This window comes from Phoenix dactylifera, unplaced genomic scaffold (genome assembly GCF_009389715.1).
Source record: "Phoenix dactylifera cultivar Barhee BC4 unplaced genomic scaffold, palm_55x_up_171113_PBpolish2nd_filt_p 000580F, whole genome shotgun sequence".
In the NCBI taxonomy this organism is placed as follows: Eukaryota; Viridiplantae; Streptophyta; class Magnoliopsida; order Arecales; family Arecaceae; genus Phoenix; species Phoenix dactylifera.
In genome coordinates this window covers 168,450-195,892 of record NW_024067981.1, presented here as the reverse complement: position 1 = coordinate 195,892, position 27,443 = coordinate 168,450, and the positions used below count along the sequence as shown (strand labels likewise).

The following is a 27,443-nucleotide window of genomic DNA, read 5'->3' as shown; positions in this document are numbered from 1 at the left end:
TGGGGGTCTAATCTAATGTGCTCTTCTTAGTTAAATAGACTATTATGGCGTCGCTTGGTAGAATCCTTGTACATATGGTGTAGGTAATTTTCTCATGACCAAAAATTGCAATCACAATGCTATAAAAGGTTGCCATGGTAAGGCTTGTGGAAGAAGTTTTATGGCTAGAAATGCATAGAAACATCTTTGACGCCATGGAAAAAAATATTCAAAAATGGCAGAAGATTTTTTTAAGCAGCATGAGGGTGCACATGTTGCTTTGTACCAATCATCAAGAAGATGAAGAACCTATCCTCCAGCTAAACTACAAAATGACTCCAGTTCAAATGTTCATCATGTAGAATCATCTGAGGAGTGGCTTGTTGCACCATTAGTGAGTGCTTCTCAAATGATGAATACTTTTAAAGAGGATACTTTTTGGACTTGCAAGGGATTTAATTGTCTATACATCATTTTCTCTGATCTTTTAAATTTCTACTCATCTCAATAGTTATGCCATGATATCCGTTCAAGTATATATCCAGTAACCATTCTACAAGCTTACCTAAAGAGAATCTCTCTTTAAAAGAAATTGAATGGCTAATTCCCTAAAAAGCCCTTTTATTTCACAAAGTATAACTACAAATTCCTATTCCCGTTATAGAACCCCAACGCATATATTAACCTCCATGGAAAATTCATGAATTGAATAAAACTATGGCAAGGTATAAGTCATCAATTCAAATCCGATAAAAGGCTCTTTCCACTAAACTCTCTTTATTTTTCAGCAGAGAACAGTGATATTTTTTTTTTCTAAACGAATAAAAAGGTAACCACAATTATAATGAATTCTGATTAGTATGAGTTAAATCCATGCTTTAACCACCCAACCCAAAAGAAATGAAAGGGCTGGCCAGTCGGTTGTGGAATAAATGGTACAAAGTACAATGTTGCTTCCTCACAAAATTTTTACTACGAATATTACTACTGGGAAGGGGGGAAAATTTGTCGAAATGCTGCTCTTTTCGGATTCCAGCCATGTTCAGCCAGCGCCAGGGCAGACCAGACTGCGTGCACAGCAAGCAAATGTAAATGACGTACATAGTGATGTTAACAGTGGCGGCTTGTACAGATACAGCAAGAAAAGGTTCAGAATACTGAATTAGTGATGTAATATCGGATGTACACTGAACTAGTCATGGAAAATTACATTAAACTTTTATATTGAATGCATACAGGGTTATATGCTACAAGTAATTTGATTTGAAGCCTTCTGTGAGAGCAACAATCTTTGCAGATAGCTTTGGTTGCAGCTTTGATATAGCTTGGCGGATATCCTGAAAAGATTAAAATGGTCATTTACTTAAGGTGGCAACATGGTGATAAAAAGGTTAGGAAACAGTGGCCCACCTCAAGCTTATATCTGGAAGAGAAGTGGGTAAGTAGGACAGCCTTGTTGCGGAACCACTGAGCGTGCTCCATAATCTGCAAAATATGCATCAATTTATTTTCTCAGAACATGAAAAAATAAATCGTTGATGATACTTATCAGCCTTTCATATAAGAAATGCAGAAGCTTGTAGAACTCCCTGATAGAACTACACAGATGAGGCTAATGAAAATGCCCTTGGGTTAATTTTGGTGTCTGCCTTTTTTTTGGTAAAATTGGTGTCTGCCTTTATTGTCACTTGGAAAAAATGAAGAAAGTGATAACTGGTTACCTCAAAGAAATGCATGTGACCATGTTCTCGTGCATGTTCGATGTCATTTGCTTCGCCTAGGAAAGTTGCCTGTCAAACAATAATGAATTCACAATGAGGTTTATCTTTCAAAGTTTGAACTGCAGTACCATGGAAATCCAATGAAAATGATATTCTCCAATTATTTCCACTTGGCCAAAATCACACATTTTTAGCTTTCAACAGAATTGCTCATCCCCCACAGCTGTGAAAGGGAGTGGAAGGTAATTTGCAAGACCAGCAGGGAACTTAGGTTCAACAACTAGTGGTCCTACATGTTGCTACTTATATGCATACTGTATGATATTAAATATTCTTTAAGAAGTTGAGCCATACAATAAGCAGTGTTAAAGTACTAATGTGCAGTATCTGGCAACAGGGTGCCAAGGTGTTAAATGTCCGATAAGGGTACACATGGCCTCTTCATGTCAAAAGATATCATAGTTTTCCTTGCTTGAAAAATTTGCGTTATCATGCATTCGTCATTATAAAATGCAGTAGCATTTCACATTGTCCTTCTCGGAGGTGAAAGCTCCAACTATGTATAAGGAGAGTTATTTCAAGCACTCATGCCACAAGCATTCCATAAGCAAATGAGCAGTAAGAGAACACAAGAAAAGAGCCATACCTCTGTGATAAGAATTTTTGCTCTCAGAGCATCTGCATTTCGTGGTTCGCGAATGAAATCTGACATTGTCTCTCCCGAATAGGCAACCTCTGGAGATAATATGGTGTCTGTAATCTAACAAACAAACTTCGACTGAATCTTTGCACAGTGGATAGGCTCAGAAATTATTTCATCAAGGCAGGCAGAATCACAAACCTCAACACCAGAGAGCTTCAACTTCTTGATTTGAGCACCCTTCAAATGGGCATACTGTTTTTTCAGTTTGTTTCTCACTGAATAAATGACATATCCCTGGATTATATCCGGAAGCCACATGAACAAGATTTAGAACAGACCTTCTGAACAAAAATTCATAAAATAAAGAACCATACTGGGTTTTTCTTTTTCAGAGAAACTGGATTGCCTTTAGTGGATTTAATAAAGCATACCTGGCTGGGTATAACATGGTGAGTTCTGAATGGTCTGACAACAAGGTCATTACGTATTTCATAGGTCTCCCCTGAAGGTACAATATCATATACAATAAGAAACTAGCATACGCATAAGGTGGAACTAGTAAATAAAAAAATGCATACCCACATCAAGTGCAACTAACTCAAGTTTAAGTTCAGTTTGACTCATGGTCCGGTGAATTTCAAGCAGCTTCTCCACTTCCTCTTTAATACATGGTGGCACAAATACTGTTGGGGGTTTTAAACTGTATAAGCCACGAGTTGCTAAATACATTGGAAGACCCCCCTGTAATCATAGCCCAAAACCAAATAAGATTGTCAATTCAGTAACTGCACAGGCTGGAAAGGATAAAAGAAAGATTAAAAAATATAAATATATATTTTCCAACCGATCACCAACTAAAATATGTTAAAAAATGGTTTAGAGGTCCCTCTCAATCCATATGACCATCAAATATTCTCCAGATGGTATCGGGTACTCTGTTCATGTTGCAAGGTGCACTGGCCTGGCTTGTTGCTTTTCTCAAATAAAAGGCTTTTATGTAGTGCAATTTTTAATAAGATGCTTCCTGCATATAGATATCACAACTACATGTTATCAAAAAAAGGAAAGCTATATACCTTGGGCTGGAAATGGGCCCAGATGGCCCAATGCCAACTAGGCTAGGCTGGATTTGGGTCAAAACTAGGAATTTATGCAGACAAAACTAGGCATCAAGGCAACAATACTAATAAGAAATTTTAGTTGATAGTCGCAATAAATGAGAGAAAAGGTAGCCAAGTCTCATAGCATGTATCTTGACTGAGGCCTTATTACCAGACTTTCCAACTTGGGAGAAGAAATCTATCAAAGCACATAGTTAATTTAAAGGAACTCCTCAGGAGAAAATCAATAAGACTAACATTTCTAAAGATCATGAGCAAAATACCAGAAGGAAAAGCATATCTGTAGGTTCACCGCCAAAAGAATGTGAAATGAGTTGAAACCATTTGAGACAGCCTCTCAATGACTCTGGAGGATATATTAGTAGAGTTGAAGGATCCATAAAGATGTTGAGAGAGAAAAATTTAGACTGAAGCAAGGGAAAGGGTTCAAAGACATTTTGAGCAAACTAGCACCCATCCAAAGAGATTTGTTAAGTATATGATGCCTTCCAAGTATCATCCTTCTCTCGATTTTTGTTTTCCAAGAATTAATATGCTTTTCTCCTTCCAACATTCCCAAAAAAAATTGCATGAGGATACTAGCACCATAGGCTCCACCTCTTCAATCAATGGTAGCAAGGAATTGCACCATATAGACCAAGTAAAAACAAACGGATAAGTAACGCTACCTTGAGCATGATAGAAGGTCCATTTCTCGCAATTATGTATTATTCTATTAATTTGTCTTTTTACGGTCAGAATTTAACCCAAAGTTATGGCTATAGTCCAAGGATTTGATGTTGGAGAGTACTTCCATCCAAATGCGGAAAATACCAATTGTTACCTTCAACGTTTGCCATACCAGTTGGTACCCATACCGTACGGACGTACCGTAGCACACCGATATTCCATGCGCCGAACTTTACCATATCGTACCGTATACCGGCACTGTAATAGGATGGTACTAGTACGGAGTTCAATACCGAGACGGCGAACCATAGTTACCTTTATGTATCTATTTATTTATCTATTTTGTTATTACAATTACGCGAGCAATAGCTTAGGGGCCTATATATGAGTCATAAACCATGAACAACATTATCTTTTGCAAAAACCACCAAAAAGAGAGAGAGAGAGAGAGAGATGGGGGAAGAGATAGGCTTTTTCACTATCTCAAATAAGGTGAGTTCCAATAATCTGAAGAAGAAAAGATAGGCTTAAAGATGGGGGAAAAAGATGGACCTACTATAAAGTCCTTTTATATCCTAATTGGAGATTGATTACCATTATGCAGAAGAAAGGAGTATCTGGAATGCAATGTTATCCTACTAGCTCAATTCTTCCTAACCTGCTATATAGCACCATCTACTCAAGATTATCTGTCATTGTGGATAAAGTCTGTCTTCTTCCTAAGCTAAAGAAAAACAAATAAAGTACGTAATTCATTTTCTTAACAAGGAACCTATGGCACATTCTGCTTTGATCTTCCATCCCCCATTTTGTAATAACTGTACAACAGCCTCGTCGCATAAATGTAAGCCATGCTTAATAATGTATCTTGCTGCTTGGATCAAAGGATTTTCATAGGCAGCAGCCACAACATAGAAAGAACATGGAGATCAAGGACAAAAAATGTACACAAAGGATCCAGACTTCCAACTTATCAAGTCGTTTTACCTTGGCTAAATGCTGGACATATATCATTATTGTGGCAAAAGTATCTCATAGTTTGCGAGAAATCCTTTTATTTGTTCCTTCCTTTCTTTTCAATTTTCCTATATATCCACTTCGGAATTCTATTAAATGTATCTTTATCACTGTTCCAATTCAAAAAGACTACAAAAACCATATCTTCTACAGCCGTGTTCTTGCAATCTTACCCCTAGAAAATATTCACATAGAAAAAGGGCAAGGGGCTTACGATGTGATCGAGATGAGCATGGGTGATGAAGAGGAAGTCCTGGTGGATAGCCCTCGGAGGGCAGCGCCCGATGTCGAAGGCGGCGTTGAGGCTGGGGACCACCACGCACGTCTCGTGTCCTCCCACGGAGACCCCCTCGATGAAGTAGCCCTCAACATCCACGCCCTTACGACAGACCTCCGCCCTCGCCCGCCGGTACTCCTCCTCCTCGGCCATGGCCCGGTCTATCACCGATAAGAATTCCGGCTTCTTCGCCGCAAGCGCGCGGCATCGGTCGCCGGAGCCGCCTCCGGAGGCCGCGGTTAGTGGGGGCGGCCGGTGAGGGAAGGAGAAGGGAGGATCGACTTGGGAGTGGTGGGAAGGGAGGAGAGAAGGGAAGGGGGAGGTGGAGGTGGAGGTGGAGAGGTTTAGAAGAGAGATCGGCATTGAAATTCTTCTTTCTTCTACGAACGGCACGGCATCCTAAATGCAGAGATATTATTGCCAAGGAGACGTATAGAGATTTTAGTGATAATGCGATAGGAGAATTAGGGTTTAGGGTTTGGGGTTCAGAAGCAGGGTGGTGATAAGACTGAGAACTAACGAGAAAGTAGCAAATAAACGCCCTGAAGATAACTAGCCGCAACGTTTGGAGGGCATCCGATCCCATGGAAAAAAGAAAACAAAAATCTAAATAACAAAATAAAAAAAACAAAAACAAAAATCTTTGATCCGATCTATTTATAATCGCTACTACTTTAGACGTGCCTTGCACATATTCTTCGTTTAAAAAAAAAAAAGTCGAAACTGCACGGATTCGTGGTGGAGAGGACAGGGCGATGGCATTGGAGCACCACCCCAAATTAAATGTAACACAGTACTATATATTTTTAAAAAAACTATATCTAATTTATATGTTTCTATATCTAGAATATGTAGAATGGGGCAAGGTCTCCGATGATAAGAGAGTGAAAAAAAAAGTGAAAGGGTCATGAAAAATGATAGCATTATACATGCTAAACATGTCAAGGCTTTCTATTTTTATTTTCATCATTTTTATTTGTTCTTTCAACTACAATTTGTGTAGTTATTCTGATCATCCACTGAAGGACTATATCGTTCATGATGTGATTGCTAGATATATTTTAAAAATTTGCTCGACTTACCGTGACTTATTAATCATAGAGCCTAACCCATAAATCCATAATGGACATTTGCAATCACGCTAGTATAGATTAATTTATACCTCCTCATTAAAGAAATTCTCATTCAAATCTATATACTTTAAGTATTTGGAGAAAATAGTAGGTTGGACTCAAAAAATTATTATTTTCGATCTTGTAGTTCTGACTTTTCCAAAATTCTTTGCCACAGTTGTAAAAGAAATGGGTGTAACTTGTAAGAACTAATATATTAGATAAGATGAGTACGAAGATACCATTTGGTATCACTTTATTTTTATTTTAAAAATATTTCTTTTTTATTTTTTGTTTTTAATTTTTTTAAATATAAATAAATTTAGCGTAGTTAATTATTTTAAAAATAACTATGATGGTGGTGAAAAAGATAGCGACACTAATAGCGAAGGTGACGGAGGTAATAATAGCGCCGGTGGTAGGGTTAATAACAATATAACAAAAGTAATATAATGGCATCATTAATGTGTCCAAAGAGATGGTAGTACCAATGATAATGGCAGCAGCAACAATGTCAGTGTTGTTGTTGGTGGGTGAGACGGTGACCAATGTTGCGGCCATTTTTAAGTGCCAAAAAAGAGTAAGGGATTCTTTTAGCAAAAAAAAAAAGAGTAAGGGATTAGCAACACATCAAAGAATATAGCTAAAAACATAAAATAGAAGACCAGGATGAGTTGAAGATTTTTTGAGCAACATGGAGGAAGCAAGACGCTTCCAATGAGTTGTCCTCGGAGGAATGGAACCGATGGGTTGGTTATTGGAAGCAGTTGGAGGAAGAGAGAGAACCGAATCAAAAGCTGAGAAATAGAGAGACCAGTAATCTAGGAAGAGCATGAAGCAAAAGAGGTGGAAACATACTCCCCAGCATCCATTGTGTTTTCCATGACACGAGCTTGATGCAGCGTCTCAGATTCTCACATAGACCAAGAGTTGGCTCGCCTATATGCTTTTACTCACTCATTCTCATGTTTTTGCTGCAGCCTCCTTATTAGTTTGCCAGTTCTTTCTTTATTCTCGCAAATGCATTCCAAGTTCCCCTTTGTACACAAGACCTCAGAAAGCTAGACAAAACTTTGAGACCCATCACCAGAAGTTCCATCTTCTGCTTGATCCTCTTGCCGATGTAGATCTAGTGGAAGACATATCATGAATTCAATCCTTACCACAAACAGGAGATATTGCATCACCTTGGTATGACCTGCAGTTTAAATAGCCGCGGCAGCTTGTCTGTAATTCTGTGTAAACCTCCATCAACCAGAAAATTAAGTGATCAATATCTCACAACTGATAGCACATAAATACTTCTTCCATGGATTTCATGACATGTATAACATCTTCAAATGAATGGTTTAAATTTAGATTACTTTGGTTTTCCACACGCATACTATGTTCATAAATGGTATATTGCCAGAAAATTGAAAGGATTTGCTTACGGAATTCACTAAATCATGAATACCAATAAAGCAATTGGACTATTATTTCAAATATTTTAAAACCAGCTGGCCTGTTACTAGAACTAAAGAACATCATATTACACTGTACATAGGATACATATTTTCGAAGATATAGAGTAACTTCCCAAAAGAATTTCTAATACGCATGATCTTGATCGGTATAAATCCAGGCTCATGGACCACCACTTCCAGAATCCCAGCATATATCTGCATGTTGCATTCATCATCCAAATATCCATTGTTTTTCCCATTTCTGTGCTATGAATGCTAGAAGGAAGAGTGCACAGCACCACTGAAATTGGTGTACGCTACATCAGAACATACAACCATATTTGAACTGGAGGTGAATATGGATGCATTTTGGAGCGTAAATCCATGGATAATCGGCAAAGGAAAACCTTGCTTGAGATGCATATTAACATATGGCACAAATACAGTGTTCAAGAAGACCCTCATGACCCCCTGCTTGAATATTAAGATTGTATGAGAATCAGGTCTATAGTATCATGCATTTGTATCATAAAAAAATTTTAAAAAAAAGAGAATCCTACAAGCACTGGATGATAGTACAAGTATTTTCATTAAGTTAATGATTAAGACATACTGGCACAATCATTAAATTAGGTGAATAGCACCAACCACAAATGACCAAGAACCGTATAAATGACAACCAAACACTTTAACTTGATAGGTCTAATAGTTCAGCCAATATTCTTTCTCAATAATGGAAACTCTTATTTCTCTTGCATGTACATGTTTCTCTCTCTTTGTATTGTAGACATGTAATAAATATTAAAAGCTGAAGATTTTATAGTGGTCTTCCACCCAATTAACTTTTTTAGTTGATGCAACACTAATACTGCCTTCGTTAGGGTTTGGGGGGTTAGGGATAATTGGGGAATAATGCAGCACTAATACTTTCGTTAGGGTTTGGGGGGTTAGGGATAATTGGGGAAGGGATACCACCGGTTGTGTAGCCCATTGCTTATGGGTCCTTTCTATCAAGAAAAAGAATGAAAGAAAAAGAAAGAAAGGAGAAAGTACACAGCTTTATATAACTAGAACTTTCTTATCCAAGAGATGACATCCATCAAACATAGAAGTGCCAACAAATGGTTTTTGAGTATATGCTATAATTTCTGCTAGTATCTGCCAATATAACTTCAGCTGTTTTATAATCTTCACATACACAAAAATAACTAAATAAATAAAAATTAGAAACATGAACATATGGAAACAATCAAATCTTCCTAGGGTTATATGCAACATCATCATTTCTTTGTAACATGCCAAGATTCTTGTCAAATAGACTGCTAACTTACCACTAGACCTCAAAGTTTAAGCTAATAGGGAATGGGTCAACAATGTATATCAGGCTTAACAACCCCCCCACACATGCAGCCCAGACCATGCATGTAGAGGGATGATTGAGTCAAGAGTCAAGACAGATCAGAATCAAGATAACTTACAACCAGGGATAATTAAATAAATAATTGAACTGGAAAGGATTTGAACTCATGAACTCCAACAAATTTGAACTCTGGTACCATGTTAACTTACTATTAGACCCCAAAAGCTTAAGCAAATACGGAATGGGTCAACAATGTATATTAGGCTTAACATAGTTCAATAAATGGAGAGTTCCAAATATGCTTTGCTCCATTAAAAGGCCTATTTTAAGAGTTTGCAGAATGTTAGCAAGGAACTATGTGATGCAGGAAAGAAATTCATGATTAGATCATACTTTCAAAACAATTCACCTTCCAGAAGTGGGGGCAAAATGCTTTACCACTATAAGATATGATACCTGAATTAGATACATATGGAAATTTCCGACCTTGCTCCACTTCAAGTTCAGGGTGAAATCATCTAATTCAGCTCTACCAGTTAGATTGTTTCCTGATATCTCCACAACACCTGAAACAGAAACTACCTAAAGAAACCAGTGCCCAACTAGCCAAATCAATATAGGAGCAAGCAATCATTATTGAACTATGAAAGACTAAATTATGTTCCAGCAAGATGCTCAAGAAAGAATCTAACTTAATTCCTCAAAGTAGTAACCTCAACTAGCACAGTTTGTACAAAATTCCTGGCAGAGATCTAAGTAACCCAATCACATCAGGAAAAAATGCAATGTCAGAAACAGCGCAGCTTAATCTTGAATCAAGTAATAAAAGAAGCCATTTGCCAAAGCAACCATGACGAAACTTGAATGTATTTTATACATGGGTAGTTTGCAGTCAAGTATTGTTTATAGTTTTCCTCCAAACAGAATTTCATCCATGTCATACATATATCTCTGGTTGTTCTATTAATGAAAAATCATGCAATCATTCTTGAAAATTATTATAGTCAAAACCGTGGGAGGACCACAGTGACAAATGTTATGGAATGTTGTAAGCAGACCATCTCGGTAGTTATTTGCCTTTTTGATCATCTCGTTTCAGCTAGTTATTTGCAACTCCTGGGCCATGTGTTGAAACTATATCATAAAAGGAAATTCATTTTACCAGAATTTAGAAACTCATTAGCCAATAGGACTTGGGTCCGCCAGTTGGCATTCCTCTCCTTAGCACAAGCGCTGGGGAGAGGTTTCATGTTCAAATCCAAAATGCGGTATTCCCACCATGCAACTCTAAAAGGGAAAAGAAGTGACAAAGATCTATTTCATCACAATAATCTAATGGTATTCGCTTCTACTTAGTTTCAAAATAATTTGACTGGAGTCTGGTTAGGAAAGTTTGGATCATGTTAATGGTAATAATACCAGGTCAGCTTGAGTTGAACTTTTCATCCTAGAAGCCTCTAACAGGAATTTAATGCACAAATCACAGGATAAGAAGATATACAAATATCAAATCCAGTTGTTTCATGTTGCTGAATTTGTAAAAAAAACTGACAAGAGTGCAAGCTATAGCATCTAGATTCAATAACAAGCATTGCAACAAACAAAGCATGCACTAGATTTGAGTAGAAGCAACAAGTAAAACAATTTTGCAGCAGATCTGGACTGAAATTTTGCTTACCAATGATATGCATGCAACAGGAATTGACTCGCCAGCATCCAAAACATGGACTATCATGTCCGAGAAAATGATAGACCCAATGTTTTGTGGTGTAATTCTTATGACTGGAGGAGAAGTTAATGAGATATTTAGGAGCATGTCATCATTTGGGTACTTCCGGTACAGCTGAGGAATAATAAACTTCCAGCTAGCAGTGTTCAAAAGGGACTGATCAGGTACCTTGTCCACAATCCAATGCATCAATCCTGCCTGAAGTAACAAATAAATATAAGTGAACACTTAACATACAAATTGCCTGTGGTAAGCATACTTGTTATTGACAGCTTACTAATTTATCAGAAACAAACTTATATTGCTTTGCCATTAATCAGAAATTGACTATCTATTCTTATATGTTAGAATAAATAGTTGAGGGATAAAAATTCGGATGGAGTTGAGCAGCTGAAGTTCTTGAAAACATGTTCAGATATTAATTGCACATGTACTCACATGAAATATATACTTAAAATGCCAAAATTTGCAAAATGGAAACTCAACAAATCTAGCCAAAACTAAAGCTGAAACTGAGAATTAAGACCTTGATACTGAAAATTTGTTTGAAGGTACGATGCTCAACTCATTAATTAAAAATACTGAAAGCCCAATATAATTCTACCAATTTTAAAGCCTTCTTTTGATGGCACATTGTCATGGAGTGTGAATCAAATAAAATTTATAAAATATGAGCAAATAAGATTTTAGGGACTTCAACAACTTAAACCAGTATGAAGATTGTCATTCCCAAACTTGAAAATCAAATTAGAGTTATGAACGTACATGAGCAAATAGACAAAAACAACTAAAAATGTGTGAACCATACACCCATTGTCATGTGACTCCCAATTATACTGACATGGGACAATGGGTCCTAGAGGGAAGACTTTTAGTTCGAGTGGCATATAAATTGTTTTCATTTATCCAAGTATTAGATATAGCATTCTTCCTTACAGAAAAATTAAAAAAGAAGGATTAGCTTTCTAATATTCATGTATAAAAATATTTGTAAATGAGCAACACTAACAGAGTGTAGCCCATGGAGATAAGGTTAAATTACCTGAAAATATACCATTGATGCAGAGTTAAATACAGCCTCATCTAATGAAATCCAGAGCATTTTTAGTGCTTCCCCACAAGATATTGAACTCTGTGAATATTTATGTAAGTAGCTTGGAGCTGAAACTTTTTCATATGAAACAAATAGACCATTAATGTCCAACTCAACAGAAGAATTTCCAAACAGTGGATCATTTATAACAGTCGCATTCAATGCCACATCATCATCCACATGAATTTCCTTTGGAAGAGTTTGCAATAAAGAATCAAGCTTTAAAGCCCCTTTGATAATATTTTTAGTAATTGCACTTTCCACAGCTGATCTAATCTGATCCTCGAAAGCATTTACGAACCTATAAAATATGAATAGAGCATGGAAGTTAGTCATTTAGGTTTCTCGGCATGAATAGGCACCAAAATGGAAGAAAAGGACATAAAACTGCCTCAAGGAAATATAAGTCAGATTGCATTACATAGCTGGCGTACTATGAACATCATCGTCTTGTAATTATGGAGTATTCTAGTGGAAATATATACGAGCTAGGCGTCCCATTCCTGTTTTTAAAGAACGTTTACATTTACAGTGTTATATGGTTTACAAATCAAGAAAGATGGAACTCTTAAAAATGCATTCTTTCTGGAATGACCAAGTACATGCCCATCTCTTATAAGGCTAATCTCAAACTTACTTCATTTCATTATAAGTAGGCTTGAGCTAGGTTTGTAGTTTAAACAATCTTCATCTTTGCCTAACTTGAGCCAAGTCCTTAGTAATGTTAAAATGAAAATTTAATGTTGGCTGCAAAAAGTCACCAAATTTATACTTTAGATGCCTGATGAAAAGCAAAACTCGATGCAACTATTGAACAATCTGGGGTTGTCGATGGCTCAACAGCCGTGTCCAATTGGAAATCTAATGTAAGCTACCTTAGACTGATTATAACTGCACTCATGGCTACTGTGATCTAGCTTGTACTGCCATCCAAGACCTTCCACTTGACATGACTTTCATGTCCTAGAAGGTCATTACCATGCATAAAGGATTCAAAAAATATTGAAAAATACTTGCCTATTCTACAACAAATAAAAACACATCCTGGCCCCTAAGCAAAACCCAAGATCTTAAGCTTGCAGAAACAAGCAACACACTGTAACATCCCCCATAATCTTCTTGCCTACCTCCCTCTCTCCCTCATCATACATGCTCATCCCGTATCCTGTGATTCTAAGTAAGGAACTTTCTAAAGTTCGTGAGAATATTATGCTTACTTGCTCGCTACCAATTGCCATAATGGCAAAAGTAGAATGCAAATTTGAGCGTGTCAAGCCAAAAGCCCAGTCTTAACTGTCATAACCACTAATTCTCTCCTTTCATTGCAAAAGTTTCTTCTAATCATAGATCAGTTTGTATAGGAAAAAATTATAATTCCCTCCGTACCCTTTTTTTTTTGGGAGGAAAGAGGTTTTTCTTTTCCTTGTTGTTGGTGGGTTTGCAGGGGGAGGGTGGGGACAGTGGAAGGCAGGCATTGAATGCATGTTTTGTCCATGGTAGGACGGAAAAGAGAGATGTTGGGGCACAAGAAGCTTTATAATCATGACTGGATATTCGCTAATGAACATTTGATGATATAAGGATTATATATTGTTCTTTTATATAAGATGAAGAAGTGGTGCCTTTCTTTGTGCAGTTGCATGACTCCATGCTTAGATTCAATAAAGAATTTATGCCTCCAGATCTAGTGAAGGCTCTTGACCAAGCCAAGTATGCTTAGCTAATTACCTTGAATACATCTATTGTATCTGACAGGAAAGCTGGAAAATGTAACTTTTATGATGAAACTATGCATCTATAGACAAGTTACCAATTCTCACAACTTTGATAACTCATTTCTCTACTGGTGAAAAAACACAAGTGATATGTCCATCCAAGTGTCACTCTTGTACATATACATTTAATGTGCCGTATTAAAATAATATGGATTCTCATAGGCAAAAGACCAAGTATGTATAACTTTTACATTTCAAACTTGCAGAGCCAAACTGATATTCTCTATAGCATCCAAACATCTTCACAAATACCCAGAAACTTAAAGACATGAATTATGGAAGAAAATGCAGTAGAATGCAGTTCACCATTAATTTATTAAATATGTGATATGCTGCTCTCAAGATTAACTTGTGATCATAATGGATATATTGAAAAGGAAAAGTGTTCATGTAAGAATATAACTTATGGACGCACTCCTATTCTATTAACAAAACATATGTATATGAACAATCCGGTTTAAGCTTAGATTATAAATAATAAGGCCAATAAATAAGCATAAAATGCACCAGAAGACATAATAAATTCAAATCTTTTACAAATGGATTGATAAGGTTGCATACCCTTGATAAAACCATGAGGCTACTCCATCCAAGCTTATAACCATATCTTTCACATAACAGCCGCATTCCATCACAGTCAACTCCAGAATTCCATTTTGATTATCCATGCTAACAGTAAGCCCAACTTCCAAGCCTTCAACCTTACACAGAAGCAGGACTCATCAATTTCCCTTTGTTGGAATACATTACAAGTAAGCAGGTAGCCGAGAAGGAGAGAGATGGGGGAGAAAAGAGAAGAGATAGATTGTGCAAACGCTTATAAGGATACAGATGGAGTTGGTCCTAATTAAAAACATGAGCAAACATGCATAAATTAGTAGAACAAGTTTCACAAATAGACATCAAACACCGCGGGGAGGGGAGGCTGCGATTGAAAACTTTATAACAAATGATGGATGCAGGTCACATGAAAAATATTACCGTAGAGGAATCAAGCATAAGCTTCAAGCGTTACACCAGTCTACTAAATTGGACTCACAGCTTTCCATAGAGAGGGACAGGGTGATCCATTCAATAAACAAATCAACAGAGACGAACAAATTCTAGATTTCGATAAACACTGTACTAAATTACCTGAACGAAAGCCCCCCCCTCATCAGAGATTTCAACTGGAACAAGCCAGGTCCTGTACGAGTACCGCCAATCCATGCTCAAATTAGCCGTCGCCCCCGAAGCGACGATCGCGATACCCGACTCGCCAGGCTGAGCCGTAGAAGAAGAGACATCGATACTTAACAGCGTGATGTTGGACGCAGCCATGTGAACACCCCCGACGACCGGAATTTTCACATTCTTCTCGATGTCGGGGAGGCGGAGCGGGGTGAGGGTCTTGACAGCCTTCTCGATCAGCAGGTCCTTCACGAAGTTGAGACCCTTCTCGGAGATCCCGGCGGAGATGAAGCTTTCTTCTTTGGACTGGAGCCGGGCCGTGGCTGGATTGAAGATGATGGAGAGGAATACGAGGAGGGGGAGGAGGGTTGCCATGGGGTTTGGAGGAGAAGTCCAGAAAGGAAGTGGGGACGGGAGGCTTCAGGAGAAGAAGGAAAGGGAAAGGAGGAGGATACTATGAGGAAGCGGACAAGGAGGGTGAGGGGGTTGGGGATGATGGGAGAGGACCGAAGACGACGACATCGTAAGGGAATGCTTGTCCGCTTACGCCTCCCCCGTCCGGTACTTGATGGCAGCTTCCCTTCCGTCCTTAAGCTGGAGTCGGGTTGTGATCAAACGCGGTGACGCAGTGACTAAATGGTGTTTATTTTAGCAGCATCCTGATGGGCGCGGGCCTCGCAAATCAAATCCAATCTATATTTTAGCGGATCTGAAAAATGAAGTCCAAATCCAAATGTTGGATGAGATCAGATTTATGGTTTGTTTTTATCGGTTTATCAGATTTTTTTGGATTAAAAGGATAATCCAAGAACAAAGTATAATAAATATATGTAATTTGACTATCTAACTGTGAAATGAATATTCTGTAGTAAAATATTAGTAAGTAACATGCTGACATTATCTACAAACAATTTCGTATAAGATTTGATGGGTAGCCATGTAAACTATAATCAATAATATTACAAGCAATATCTATCTGCATTAACTTTAAAATTAATTTATAAATTCAAGAAGATTTATGAAATATATATAGCACGTTAATTTAGATGCCGCCGTATAGGGGTACCTAGCAATCCATATCCAACAAGGATATTGAGAAGAGGTTATATGTTTCAATTCAAGCCTGGTTTTGATTGGATGGGAATAGTTCCTATAATTTCGAACTAGAAACAAGTCACAACATCCTTGGTGAGATTGAAAAATAAATAAATAAATTGGAAATTTTGAAAAAAATTGGGGAAGGCTAGAGGCATGTTAAATCAATATGTTTTGATGGTATGGGGTTAGATTTAGTGCTCAATAATATCATTTATGTATGCCTTGGCAAATAGGTACTTTCATATTTGATGTTTGCAGTGATAACAATAGAGATGCCACTTGAACCCAACAAACATGCATCTCAAAATAAGTTGAACTGCATTCAAAACCAACTAAAACTTTATTTTACAATTTTAGTAAGGTATATATTATTATTTTTTCTTAAAATTATATATATATATATATATTAAAACGAACTAACCCATCATGATTCTTTTTTTATATAATATTATTATTTTCTTGTCACGACCCCCGCCCCGTTCCCGGCGGGACGCCGCGACGGTCCTAGGGTGCGGGTAGGCATAAGGCCACCAACCACCGTGTAGAACCCTACTACCTATCAATCATCAATAGATCTTGAAAAATTTGGCATGATACATGCACAAAATGATCACTTTTCCTATAATGACCTGTCAGGATTATCTCAATACATACAACACACTACCTGTCAGAGCATTAATCACATAATCTGTCACATAATAAACCTGGACAATATATAGCAATACATTATCACAAGCACACAACTGATCTGCACACACATATATATATATACCTGCTTTCCAATCCATCCATGGTCCAACCCATATCCACAACAGGATCTATGACTGTAACTATGCACTATATACAATAGAAGGTTTATAATACACCAAAAGGTATAAACCTCTATCTACATTATACTATACTATACTATGGAGCGGCACAGCTAGCAGGCAATCTCTAACCCTGCTCTTCTCTATATAATACCTGCCCTGCAATCAAAAACACCAAACTGGGGAGTGAGTATATAAATACTCAGTGAGTGGAGTAGAGAGTACTATGCATATGAGACAGAATATAATCATGGCTCGAGATGAAATCTCAAGATCAATAACAAGATGAACATGAACTCAACATAAAGAATATAGAGTAAATCATCAATATCACCACAATCACAATCAACTCATCTGAAGCATATATGGAATAATCGAGTAAACATATATACTACTCATGAATATATTCAACAGATCATAATGCTGGAATATACAAATCAGGTGTCAATATGCTGAATCATCAACAAGACAGCTATTGGGAGGTGGGTTTTACGCCCCAGGCGAACCAGCAACAACTCCCTACTGTCACATGCATATGCAGGATAAGACACCATACTGATAATATAAATGCAAGCCAGTATCCAGAACAGAAATCCATCTCACATCTATATACTAAACGGCACCTCGCGGGAATTCTACATCCGCGGAAAGCCATACCGCACCTCGCGGGATCTTACTATGCCCGGCGGCAAGCAGAATATAAGTCGTAGGACTGGCCAATCCTACGCCTAGGGCCGTGTCCCCCCCTAGGAAGGGACTAGGCTCCGCCCACCCAGAAGGCTACTATGTGCACAAAGGCCGATGTTCAACCCCATCGACTATAGGTGTCCTGCAGATACTGTCAAGCCATGCATGAATGCCATAATACACCCTCCCAATACTCTACTAAAAAGGAGCATAATTAAGACTACCACTCACTCGACTCCGACCCAATCATAAACTAACATCAGGGTTGGGAGTGAGGGGTCAAGGGTGTGCAATGCAACTCAATATACCACTAAAATGGGCTCTACAATTCTTTGAAATAGAGGAAATGAAATCAATTTACAAAAAAGTCATTTCACAATTCAGATCCAATTTAATTACTCATAAAGGAGTATAATCAAGGCTACCACTTACAAGTCTTTGAAATAGAGGAAATGAAATCAATTTACAAAAGAAGTCATTTCACAATTCAGATCCAATTTAATTACTCATAAAGGAGTATAATCAAGGCTACCACTTACAAGTCTTTGAAATAGAGGAAATGAAATCAATTTACAAAAGAAGTCATTTCACAATTCAGATCCAATTTAATTACTCATAAAGGAGTATAATCAAGACTACCACTCACTCGGCCACGACCCAATTATAACTAACATCAGGGTTGGGAGTGAGGAATCACGGGAGTACAATGCAACTCAATATACCATGAGAAGGACTCTACAAGTCTTTGAAATAGAGAAAATGAAATCAATTTACAAAAGAAGTTATTTCATAATTCGGAATCAATTTGATTACTCATCAACCCCTCGTAATTCCTCTCAATGTTCCCTCAAATGCATGTACAGAATAACCAAGCATGGAGAATCAAGATTTATAGAGGAATCTGCTACAACAATTAATCAATAAGCTCAGGTGGAATCAAGTCACACTTGGCAACATTCATGAAAATGAATAAGGAATGTGCTCATGCTGCAAAGTACAAACTCCCACTCACCTGCCAATCCGGCACGGCCTCGATACGCCTCTAGAATTTTACAGTAGGCAGCAGGGGACTTCTTCCTCTTGTTCCCTAGCTTCTTGCCCAACTGTGACATGCATTTACAATACATTTAGTTTTGTATCAAGGGCTATAATCTACGTGCCAATTATAATATAGGGAACTTTAATTGATTCAACTCTCCCGTTCCCTAAATCTTTTCTTTTCTTTCTCTTTTTCTTTTTCTATTAATTAACTCATCATTTATGTGTATTAGGGACTCCCTTGCACGAGTACAAGGTCCCTTTTAGCTTGATCTAGGCTTAATACCCTATTACAGCATGAAATTCCCTATTTTCCACCCGGATGAACAGTAATCCGGACCGACAGCCGGTTACTTCATCCCAGGTTTGATCCACTTTCAGGACTCCAAATTTGATGAAATTTTTACCTAACATTCTACACTCATAGAAAATTCTAAAGAGGTAACATGCATTGCTATCGGAGGTCGTTTGACCCTCTAAATAATTCGCCGAAGTTGGGACTTCGACACAGTTTTTCCGTAGTGCGGGAAAAATTTGTCAAAATCCGATTCTTCTTCTTTTAACCGCCTCTACAACCCTTATCCGACCCCTCTAGACTATATTCACCCTTTGTATAGCCTAATGTCATCAAAAGACTAGATAGGGATGGATATTTACCTTTTTCTTTTTGGAAAATCGAGGTCCTTGCGTAGAGGGGAAGGAGATCTATGTTTTTCCCTTCAGCTGGAAGTGCAACCGAGATTCCTTTCCCTTTCTTTTTCTTCTTCTTCTTCCTCTTCCTTTCTTCCTTTCCTCTCCTCTTCTTCTTTTTTCTTCCTCTCTGTCGCCTGAGAACCCCTCTCTGTCTCTCGGTTTCATCCAAAAGCCACAGCAAACCCCCTAATTAAATCACATCAAAACACTATTCACCCTTTGTTTAATATTATTAAATTCCCATTTTGCCCTTGCCACTTCGATATATCTGCAATTATGCCATTATCTTTTGATTCCTTCCAATTTTACCCCTTATATCAATTTTAAAGGACTATTCTATCCCTTTTTTATATTAAAAAAAAAATTTGGGGTTATTACATCCTCCCCCCCTTATATAAAATTCGTCCTCGAATTTAAAAGGGTAAATTATCTGATTACTCAAAGAGGTGAGGGTATTTGCTTTTCATACTTTGCTCCGACTCTCAAGTGCATTTTTCAACATTGTGCCGGTGCCATTAGACCTTTACCATACATATTTTCTTATTTCTCAGCTTCCTGATCTGAGTATCAAGAATAGCGACAGGAAGTTCTTCATAAGAAAGATCTTCTTCTACTGTAACTTCCTGCACTGATAGCACATGAGATGGATCCGGCACATACTTCCGGAGCATAGATATGTGGAATACTGGATGCACATGGCTGAGGTTTGGAGGCAGTGCTAATCTGTAAGATACATTGCCAACTTTATCTAATATCTCAAAGGGGCCAATGTATCTGGGACTAAGCTTGCCCCTCTTTCCAAACCTCATTACCCCTTTCCTAGGAGAGATCTTTAAGAAAACATGATCCCCTGTGCCAAACTGTACATCTCTCCTTCTGACATCTGCGTAGCTCTTCTGCCTACTAAACACTGTCCTCAACCTTTCTCGTATCACTAACACCTTTTCTGATCAGTGCATCTACCACAACATTAGCTTTTCTCGGATGTGAGTAGAGCAGCAATACTACCAGAAGTTTTTCAACTCGGTGTATCTACCTCAACATTAGTTTTTTTTTTTTTTTTTTCGGAGAGTAGTATATAGACAAGGCATGATTTTTATCAATTCCAATCATCTTTTCTGTCTCATATTGAGTAGCTTCTAGGTAAGAAGGTATTTTAAACTCTTATGATCAGTATACACCTTACAAGATTCATTAATACAGGGTCGAAGATATTTGTTCTGTATTGTTACCTTGTCCAATCCTTGATAACCAATACATAACCTCAAACTTCCATCTTCCTTCTTTACAAACAATAGTAGAGTTCCCTAAGATGACACACTAAGTCGAATGAAGCCTTTATCAAGCGATTTTTTTTGCAACTTTCCCTTTAATTCTTTTATTTCAGTTGGAGCCATTCTATAGGGGGTTTTTGAAGATTGGTATGGTATTGGGAATCAAATCAATTGCAAATTCAATCTCTCTCTCTGGTGGCAAACCAGGAAGATCTTCTGAAAAAAACATCAGGGTGTTCATTCATTACTGGAATATCCTCTAATTTGGTCTCCTTTCAGATATCCATTACACAGACTAAATAAGTCTTATACTCCTTTTCTAATGCCTTCCTAGCTTTCAGGACAGAAATTAATGTTATGATGAATTACATTACACGGGTGCATCGCTTTGAAAGAAGAACCCTGGTTCTTCAAGTATCTAGAATATCACTCTTTTACTGTAGCAGTCAATATGAGTGTGGTACTGAGACCTCCAAGCTATTCCCAAAATGATGTCAAAATCTTGCATGTCAAGTTATATAAGATTTGTCACTAACTCTCCTACCCCTATTTGAATTATGCAATTCTTGCACTAATGTCAACAATTACTGTTTTCTATAGGGGTGTAGGAACACACAGTGATTCTTCTAGTTCCTCGAGTATGCAGTGTAGTTATCTAGATAAACTAACTGAAATAAAGAAATGCATAGTGCCAGAATCGAACAAAATAGAGGGATCAATCAAGCTGACTGGTAATATACCTGTTACCACTCGGTCATTGGCACTAGCATCTTGGTAGGTCAGTGTAAAACTCGAGCATTACTTCTTGGCCTCTGGTCACCAGGTACAGGAGGTCTGAGCTCATTCCTCCTCTTGTATGGGCAATCACGTGCCAGGTGTCCAGTCCGCCCACAACTATAACATGCCCTCGCTCTCCTCATATAGGGCCCACTATGGGATCTGCTAGAGTAAGTGCGGGCTCTGGGATCTGCTATGGTGATATTGATGATTCCACTATGGGATCTGCTAGAGTAATTGCGGACCCTGGGCTTCTCTTGAATTGGAGTGCCCCTGAAATCCCATGGCCTGCCACTCTGACTTCTATCTGATCTGGATCTCATCAGGTCAGCCCTTTCTCTATCAGATCTTTTCAATTCAGCCTCTACTCTCAAGGCTCTGTCCAAAATATCCATATAGCTGGTAATTAACTGTGAAGATGTCCGGGACCTGATCTCATGTCTAAGCCCTTGTTCGAACCGGTTGGCTCTACTCATATCATCCTCCATAAACTGGGGGCAGAATCGACCCAGCTCATCGAACCTATTGACGTAATCCGAAACAGTCATATGCTCGGACTGAGTCAGCGATAAAAACTCATTCTGCTTCATTTGCCTAACTGAGTCCGAAAAGTACTTAGCATAAAATATTCTCTTAAAATCTCCCCAGGCCGTTCCGTTGACCTCATATGCTGTCTCCATAGCAGTCCACCAAGAGTCAGCACTCCCCCTTAGCATGGAGATAGCTAGTTTGACTTTTACCTCCTCGGGAAATTGAAGTAACTCATACATCTTCTCCAGTTCCCGGATCCAGGCCTCAGCTATCATGGGATCGGACCCACCATTAAACATCGGTGGATTCAGCCTACAGAACCTCTCGTAATAGGATTCTATCGGCTATACAGGTTGGGCAGCTAACTGCATCTGCTGCAGTTGCTCAAGCAGTTGTGCTATTAACTGGTACACTCCTGCTAAATCTGCTTGGGTTGCTATGGAGTGTGGAGTAGTTTGTGAAATTGATTGGCTATCAGGGTCCGGAGAAGGTGCCCTTATTTCTCTTTCATCCTCCATATTGCTTACGGCTACCTAGCAGTCAAGAATTTATGATGAGTTTACATAAATTATCTCTTAACATAGTAAAATAGCAAAAACCATCAAAGAGATCACATAGTCATATCATAATAAATCTGAGAATCTACAATATTCACCTTCTCTTATTAACACAAATCTTCATTATTGAAAAATCTAGTCTCCCATCACAGTCAATATTTTTGACCAATTTAAATTGATTCGATCCACTATACTTTCGCTACACAACTCTGATCAATATCCTCCGAATTTATTAATTGACTTTCTGTCAAAATATAAATCTTGATTGTAAACTGAATGATATACAATTTTGTCTCAAGTAGAGCCAAAAAGAACTCTTAAGTCTCATCCCCAAATATATTTTACAGAATTGTATATGACTCATAAAATAACATATAGAAAAACCCTATGCTCCATAGTATAATCCTATACTTAATCCTGACTCACCCTATTGCTCTGACAGGACTCTTCTTAACCTTTGCTCTGATACCACTTCTTGTCACGACCCCCGCCCCGTTTCCGGCGGGCCGCCGCGACGGTCCTAGGGTGCGGGTAGGCATAAGGCCACCAGCCACCGCGTAGAACCCTACTACCTATCAATCATCAATAGATCTTGAAAAATTTGGCATGATACATGCACAAAATGATCACTTTTCCTATAGTGACCTGTCAGGATTATCTCAATACATACAACACACTACCTGTCAGAGCATTAATCACATAATCTGTCACATAATAAACCTGGACAATATATAGCAATACATTATCACAAGCACACAACTGATCTGCACACATATATATATATACCTGCTTCCCAATCCATCCATGGTCCAACCCATATCCACAACAGGATCTATGACTGTAACTATGCACTATATACAATAGAAGGTTTATAATACACCAAAAGGTATAAACCTCTATCTACATTATACTATACTATACTATGGAGCGGCACAGCTAGCAGGCAATCTCTAACCCTGCTCTTCTCTATATAATACCTGCCCTGCAATCAAAAACACCAAACTGGGGAGTGAGTATATAAATACTCAGTGAGTGGAGTAGAGAGTACTATGCATATGAGACAGAATATAATCATGGCTCGAGATGAAATCTCAAGATCAATAACAAGATGAACATGAACTCAACATAAAGAATATGGAGTAAATCATCAATATCACTACAATCACAATCAACTCATCTGAAGCATATATGGAATAATCGAGTAAACATATATACCACTCATGAATATATTCAACAGATCATAATGCTGGAATATACAAATCAGGTGTCAATATGCTGAATCATCAACAAGACAGCTATTGGGAGGTGGGTTTTACGCCCCAGGCGAACCAGCAACAACTCCCTACTGTCACATGCATATGCAGGATAAGACACCATACTGATAATATAAATGCAAGCCAGTATCCAGAACAGAAATCCATCTCACATCTATATACTAAACGGCACCTCGCGGGAATTCTAAATCCGCGGAAAGCCATACCGCACCTCGCGGGATCTTACTATGCCCGGCGGCAAGCAGAATATAAGTCGTAGGACTGGCCAATCCTACGCCTAGGACCGTGTCCCCCCTAGGAAGGGACTGGGCTCCGCCCACCCAGAAGGCTACTATGTGCACAAAGGCCGATGTTCAACCCCATCGACTATAGGTGTCCTGCAGATACTGTCAAGCCATGCATGAATGTCATAATACACCCTCCCAATACTCTACTAAAAAGGAGCATAATTAAGACTACCACTCACTCGACTCCGACCCAATCATAAACTAACATCAGGGTTGGGAGTGAGGGGTCAAGGGTGTGCAATGCAACTCAATATACCACTGAAATGGGCTCTACAATTCTTTGAAATAGAGGAAATGAAATCAATTTACAAAAGAAGTCATTTCACAATTCAGATCCAATTTAATTACTCATAAAGGAGTATAATCAAGGCTACCACTTACAAGTCTTTGAAATAGAGGAAATGAAATCAATTTACAAAAGAAGTCATTTCACAATTCAGATCCAATTTAATTACTCATAAAGGAGTATAATCAAGGCTACCACTTACAAGTCTTTGAAATAGAGGAAATGAAATCAATTTACAAAAGAAGTCATTTCACAATTCAGATCCAATTTAATTACTCATAAAGGAGTATAATCATGACTACCACTCACTCGGCCACGACCCAATTATAACTAACATCAGGGTTGGGAGTGAGGAATCACGGGAGTACAATGCAACTCAATATACCATGAGAAGGACTCTACAAGTCTTTGAAATAGAGAAAATGAAATCAATTTACAAAAGAAGTTATTTCATAATTCGGAATCAATTTGATTACTCATCAACCCCTCGTAATTCCTCTCAATGTTCCCTCAAATGCATGTACAGAATAACCAAGCATGGAGAATCAAGATTTATAGAGGAATCTGCTACAACAATTAATCAATAAGCTCAGGTGGAATCAAGTCACACTTGGCAACATTCATGAAAATGAATAAGGAATGTGCTCATGCTGCAAAGTACAAACTCCCACTCACCTGCCAATCCGGCACGGCCTCGATACGCCTCTAGAATTTTACAGTAGGCAGCAGGGGACTTCTTCCTCTTGTTCCCTAGCTTCTTGCCCAACTGTGACATGCATTTACAATACATTTAGTTTTGTATCAAGGGCTATAATCTACGTGCCAATTATAATATAGGGAACTTTAATTGATTCAACTCCCCCGTTCCCTAAATCTTTTCTTTTCTTTCTCTTTTTCTTTTTCTATTAATTAACTCATCATTTATGTGTATTAGGGACTCCCTTGCACGAGTACAAGGTCCCTTTTAGCTTGATCTAGGCTTAATACCCTATTACAGCATGAAATCCCCTATTTTCCACCCGGATGAACAGTAATCCGGACCGACAGCCGGTTACTTCATCCCGGGTTTGATCCACTTTCAGGACTCCAAATTTGATGAAATTTTTACCTAACATTCTACACTCATAGGGAATTCTAAAGAGGTAACATGCATTGCTATCGGAGGTCGTTTGACCCCCTAAATAATTCGCCGAAGTTGGGACTTCGACACAGTTTTTTCGTAGTGCCGGAAAAATTTGTCAAAATCCGATTCTTCTTCTTTTAACCGCCTCTACAACCCTTATCCGACCCTTCTAGACTATATTCACCCTTTGTATAGCCTAATGTCATCAAAAGACTAGATAGGGATGGATATTTAACTTTTTCTTTTTGGAAAATCAAGGTCCTTGCGTAGAGGGGAAGGAGATCTATGTTTTTCCCTTCAGCTGGAAGTGCAACCGAGATTCCTTTCCCTTTCTTTTTCTTCTTCTTCTTCCTCTTCCTTTCTTCCTTTCCTCTCCTCTTCTTCTTTTTTCTTCCTCTCTGTCGCCTGAGAACCCCTCTCTGTCTCTCGGTTTCATCCAAAAGCCACAGCAAACCCCCTAATTAAATCACATCAAAACACTATTTACCCTTTATTTAATATTATTAAATTCCCATTTTGCCCTTGCCACTTCGATATATCTGCAATTATGCCATTATCTTTTGATTCCTTCCAATTTTACCCCTTATATCAATTTTAAAGAACTATTCTATCTCTTTTTTATATAAAAAAAATTTAGAGTTATTACATTTCTATTTGAGGAAAAGGGGCCCAAACGCGCAACTTAGAGGCTCGATTAATGACATGCTTTTTTTTCCTCAAAAATTGTTAATCTAGCCCTTAGATGAGTTAATTCTTTGCTAATGCACAAAACAATCTAATCACTAGGTAAGCAGCAGGCCACAATACTAACAGATTTTGTAGTACCAATAAAAAAATAAAAAAGGTAAACAAAAGTGATGCTGCGATGTGCTATTTTTTTGGGAAGGAACCACCATCGAAGAGCAGAGAAATTGGCCAGAACACATAATGAAGAACCTATGATAGAGGATAACTATGAAAGTCCCAAGTATGTAGCCCATGCCGAATCTCCGACTGATGGTAGCTCGCCAACTCTATGGTGCTCGCTAGAATATGAATAATAAAAAGAGATGCCACATGAAAGAGAGCAAAGATTGGAGGAGAGGGAGGAATGTGGTGACGGGAAGATAAAGTGAAAAAACCGCCTGAATCTTTTGCACCCAACAGTGATAGCCAAAAGCAAACATTAATTAGGTGGAAAAGGATTCCTTTCAATTTTCATTATAAATCTATCCGACCCAACAAGTGAAATAGAACTATGTTGTGCATTGAAAAGATATCTCATGCAACATAACTCTATTTTGGGGATGGAAAACAAGTGTTTGATAAGATGGTGGAGGATATCTCCTACATATTCTGCATCCAAACATTTTCCAAAAGTATTTGTGCATGAGACATGTTGATCATTAGTATTTTCCTACCACACTTTTCTTATCACGTATTTCATCACCTTGCCTAAGTTTTGATTGTGCATTTCTAATTCCTTCATGCAATTATTAACCACTAGATCAAAGATTTGAACCTTTTTTCTAGCATCTATTATTTATCTATATTTATTTTAAAAATAATATAATGTACACATTGAGCGGGCTATAATCTAGCCCCCGTATATTTTTGCACAAATATGACTCAAGATCAACTCCGATAATTTCTTTTGTATATGATTAGCAATGAAATAGTTATGCAACTTTGCTAGTCTCCCATGGATTGCATTTCTTATAACTGAATCTGTAATTAGGAACAAGAACTAATTACCTGTTTTGTTTTGTGTACTCGGCCGCCTCCTCCATGCCACGAAACAAAGCTCATCATGTTGTCCGACCGGATCCAACCCAAGGGATCCTTGCGTTGGTCTCCGATAAATGCACTCCAACATTTCTCTCCTAGCACAAAGGCGATGTAGGGAAACTGGAGCGCAT

At 38.1% G+C, this 27,443-nt stretch overlaps 3 protein-coding genes across 4 annotated transcripts; all 3 read right to left on the bottom strand.

Annotated features, from left to right (window-relative positions):
- Positions 1-1,063: 1,063 nt before the first annotated feature.
- Positions 1,064-5,985, bottom strand: LOC103713617 (tRNase Z TRZ2, chloroplastic-like). The gene is made up of 8 exons (XM_008800614.4): positions 5,365-5,985; positions 2,922-3,084; positions 2,775-2,845; positions 2,542-2,637; positions 2,347-2,460; positions 1,701-1,769; positions 1,390-1,464; positions 1,064-1,316 (listed from the first exon to the last, which is right to left on the bottom strand). The coding sequence occupies exons 1-8, from the start codon at positions 5,788-5,790 to the stop codon at positions 1,227-1,229; spliced, it is 1,104 nt and encodes a 367-aa protein (XP_008798836.1). The 5' UTR covers positions 5,791-5,985; the 3' UTR covers positions 1,064-1,226.
- Positions 5,986-7,950: 1,965 nt separating this feature from the next.
- Positions 7,951-15,724, bottom strand: LOC103713618 (putative BPI/LBP family protein At1g04970). 2 transcript variants are annotated; one of them, XM_008800616.4, is made up of 6 exons: positions 15,076-15,722; positions 14,503-14,642; positions 12,116-12,467; positions 11,023-11,271; positions 9,801-9,926; positions 7,951-8,455 (listed from the first exon to the last, which is right to left on the bottom strand). In XM_008800616.4, exons 1-6 carry the CDS (start codon positions 15,484-15,486, stop codon positions 8,261-8,263), a joined length of 1,473 nt encoding a protein of 490 aa, XP_008798838.1. In that variant the 5' UTR covers positions 15,487-15,722; the 3' UTR covers positions 7,951-8,260. The 2 variants fall into 2 exon arrangements, with proteins under 2 accessions (XP_008798838.1, XP_008798839.1); XM_008800617.4 differs by lacking the exon at positions 9,801-9,926 and having other exon boundaries at positions 15,076-15,724.
- A 5,765-nt stretch (positions 15,725-21,489) lies between these two features.
- On the bottom strand, positions 21,490-22,317 carry LOC103713630. Its single transcript, XM_008800631.2, has one exon. The coding sequence runs from the start codon at positions 22,315-22,317 to the stop codon at positions 21,490-21,492; it is 828 nt and encodes a 275-aa protein (XP_008798853.2).
- Between the last annotated feature and the right edge of the window lie 5,126 nt (positions 22,318-27,443).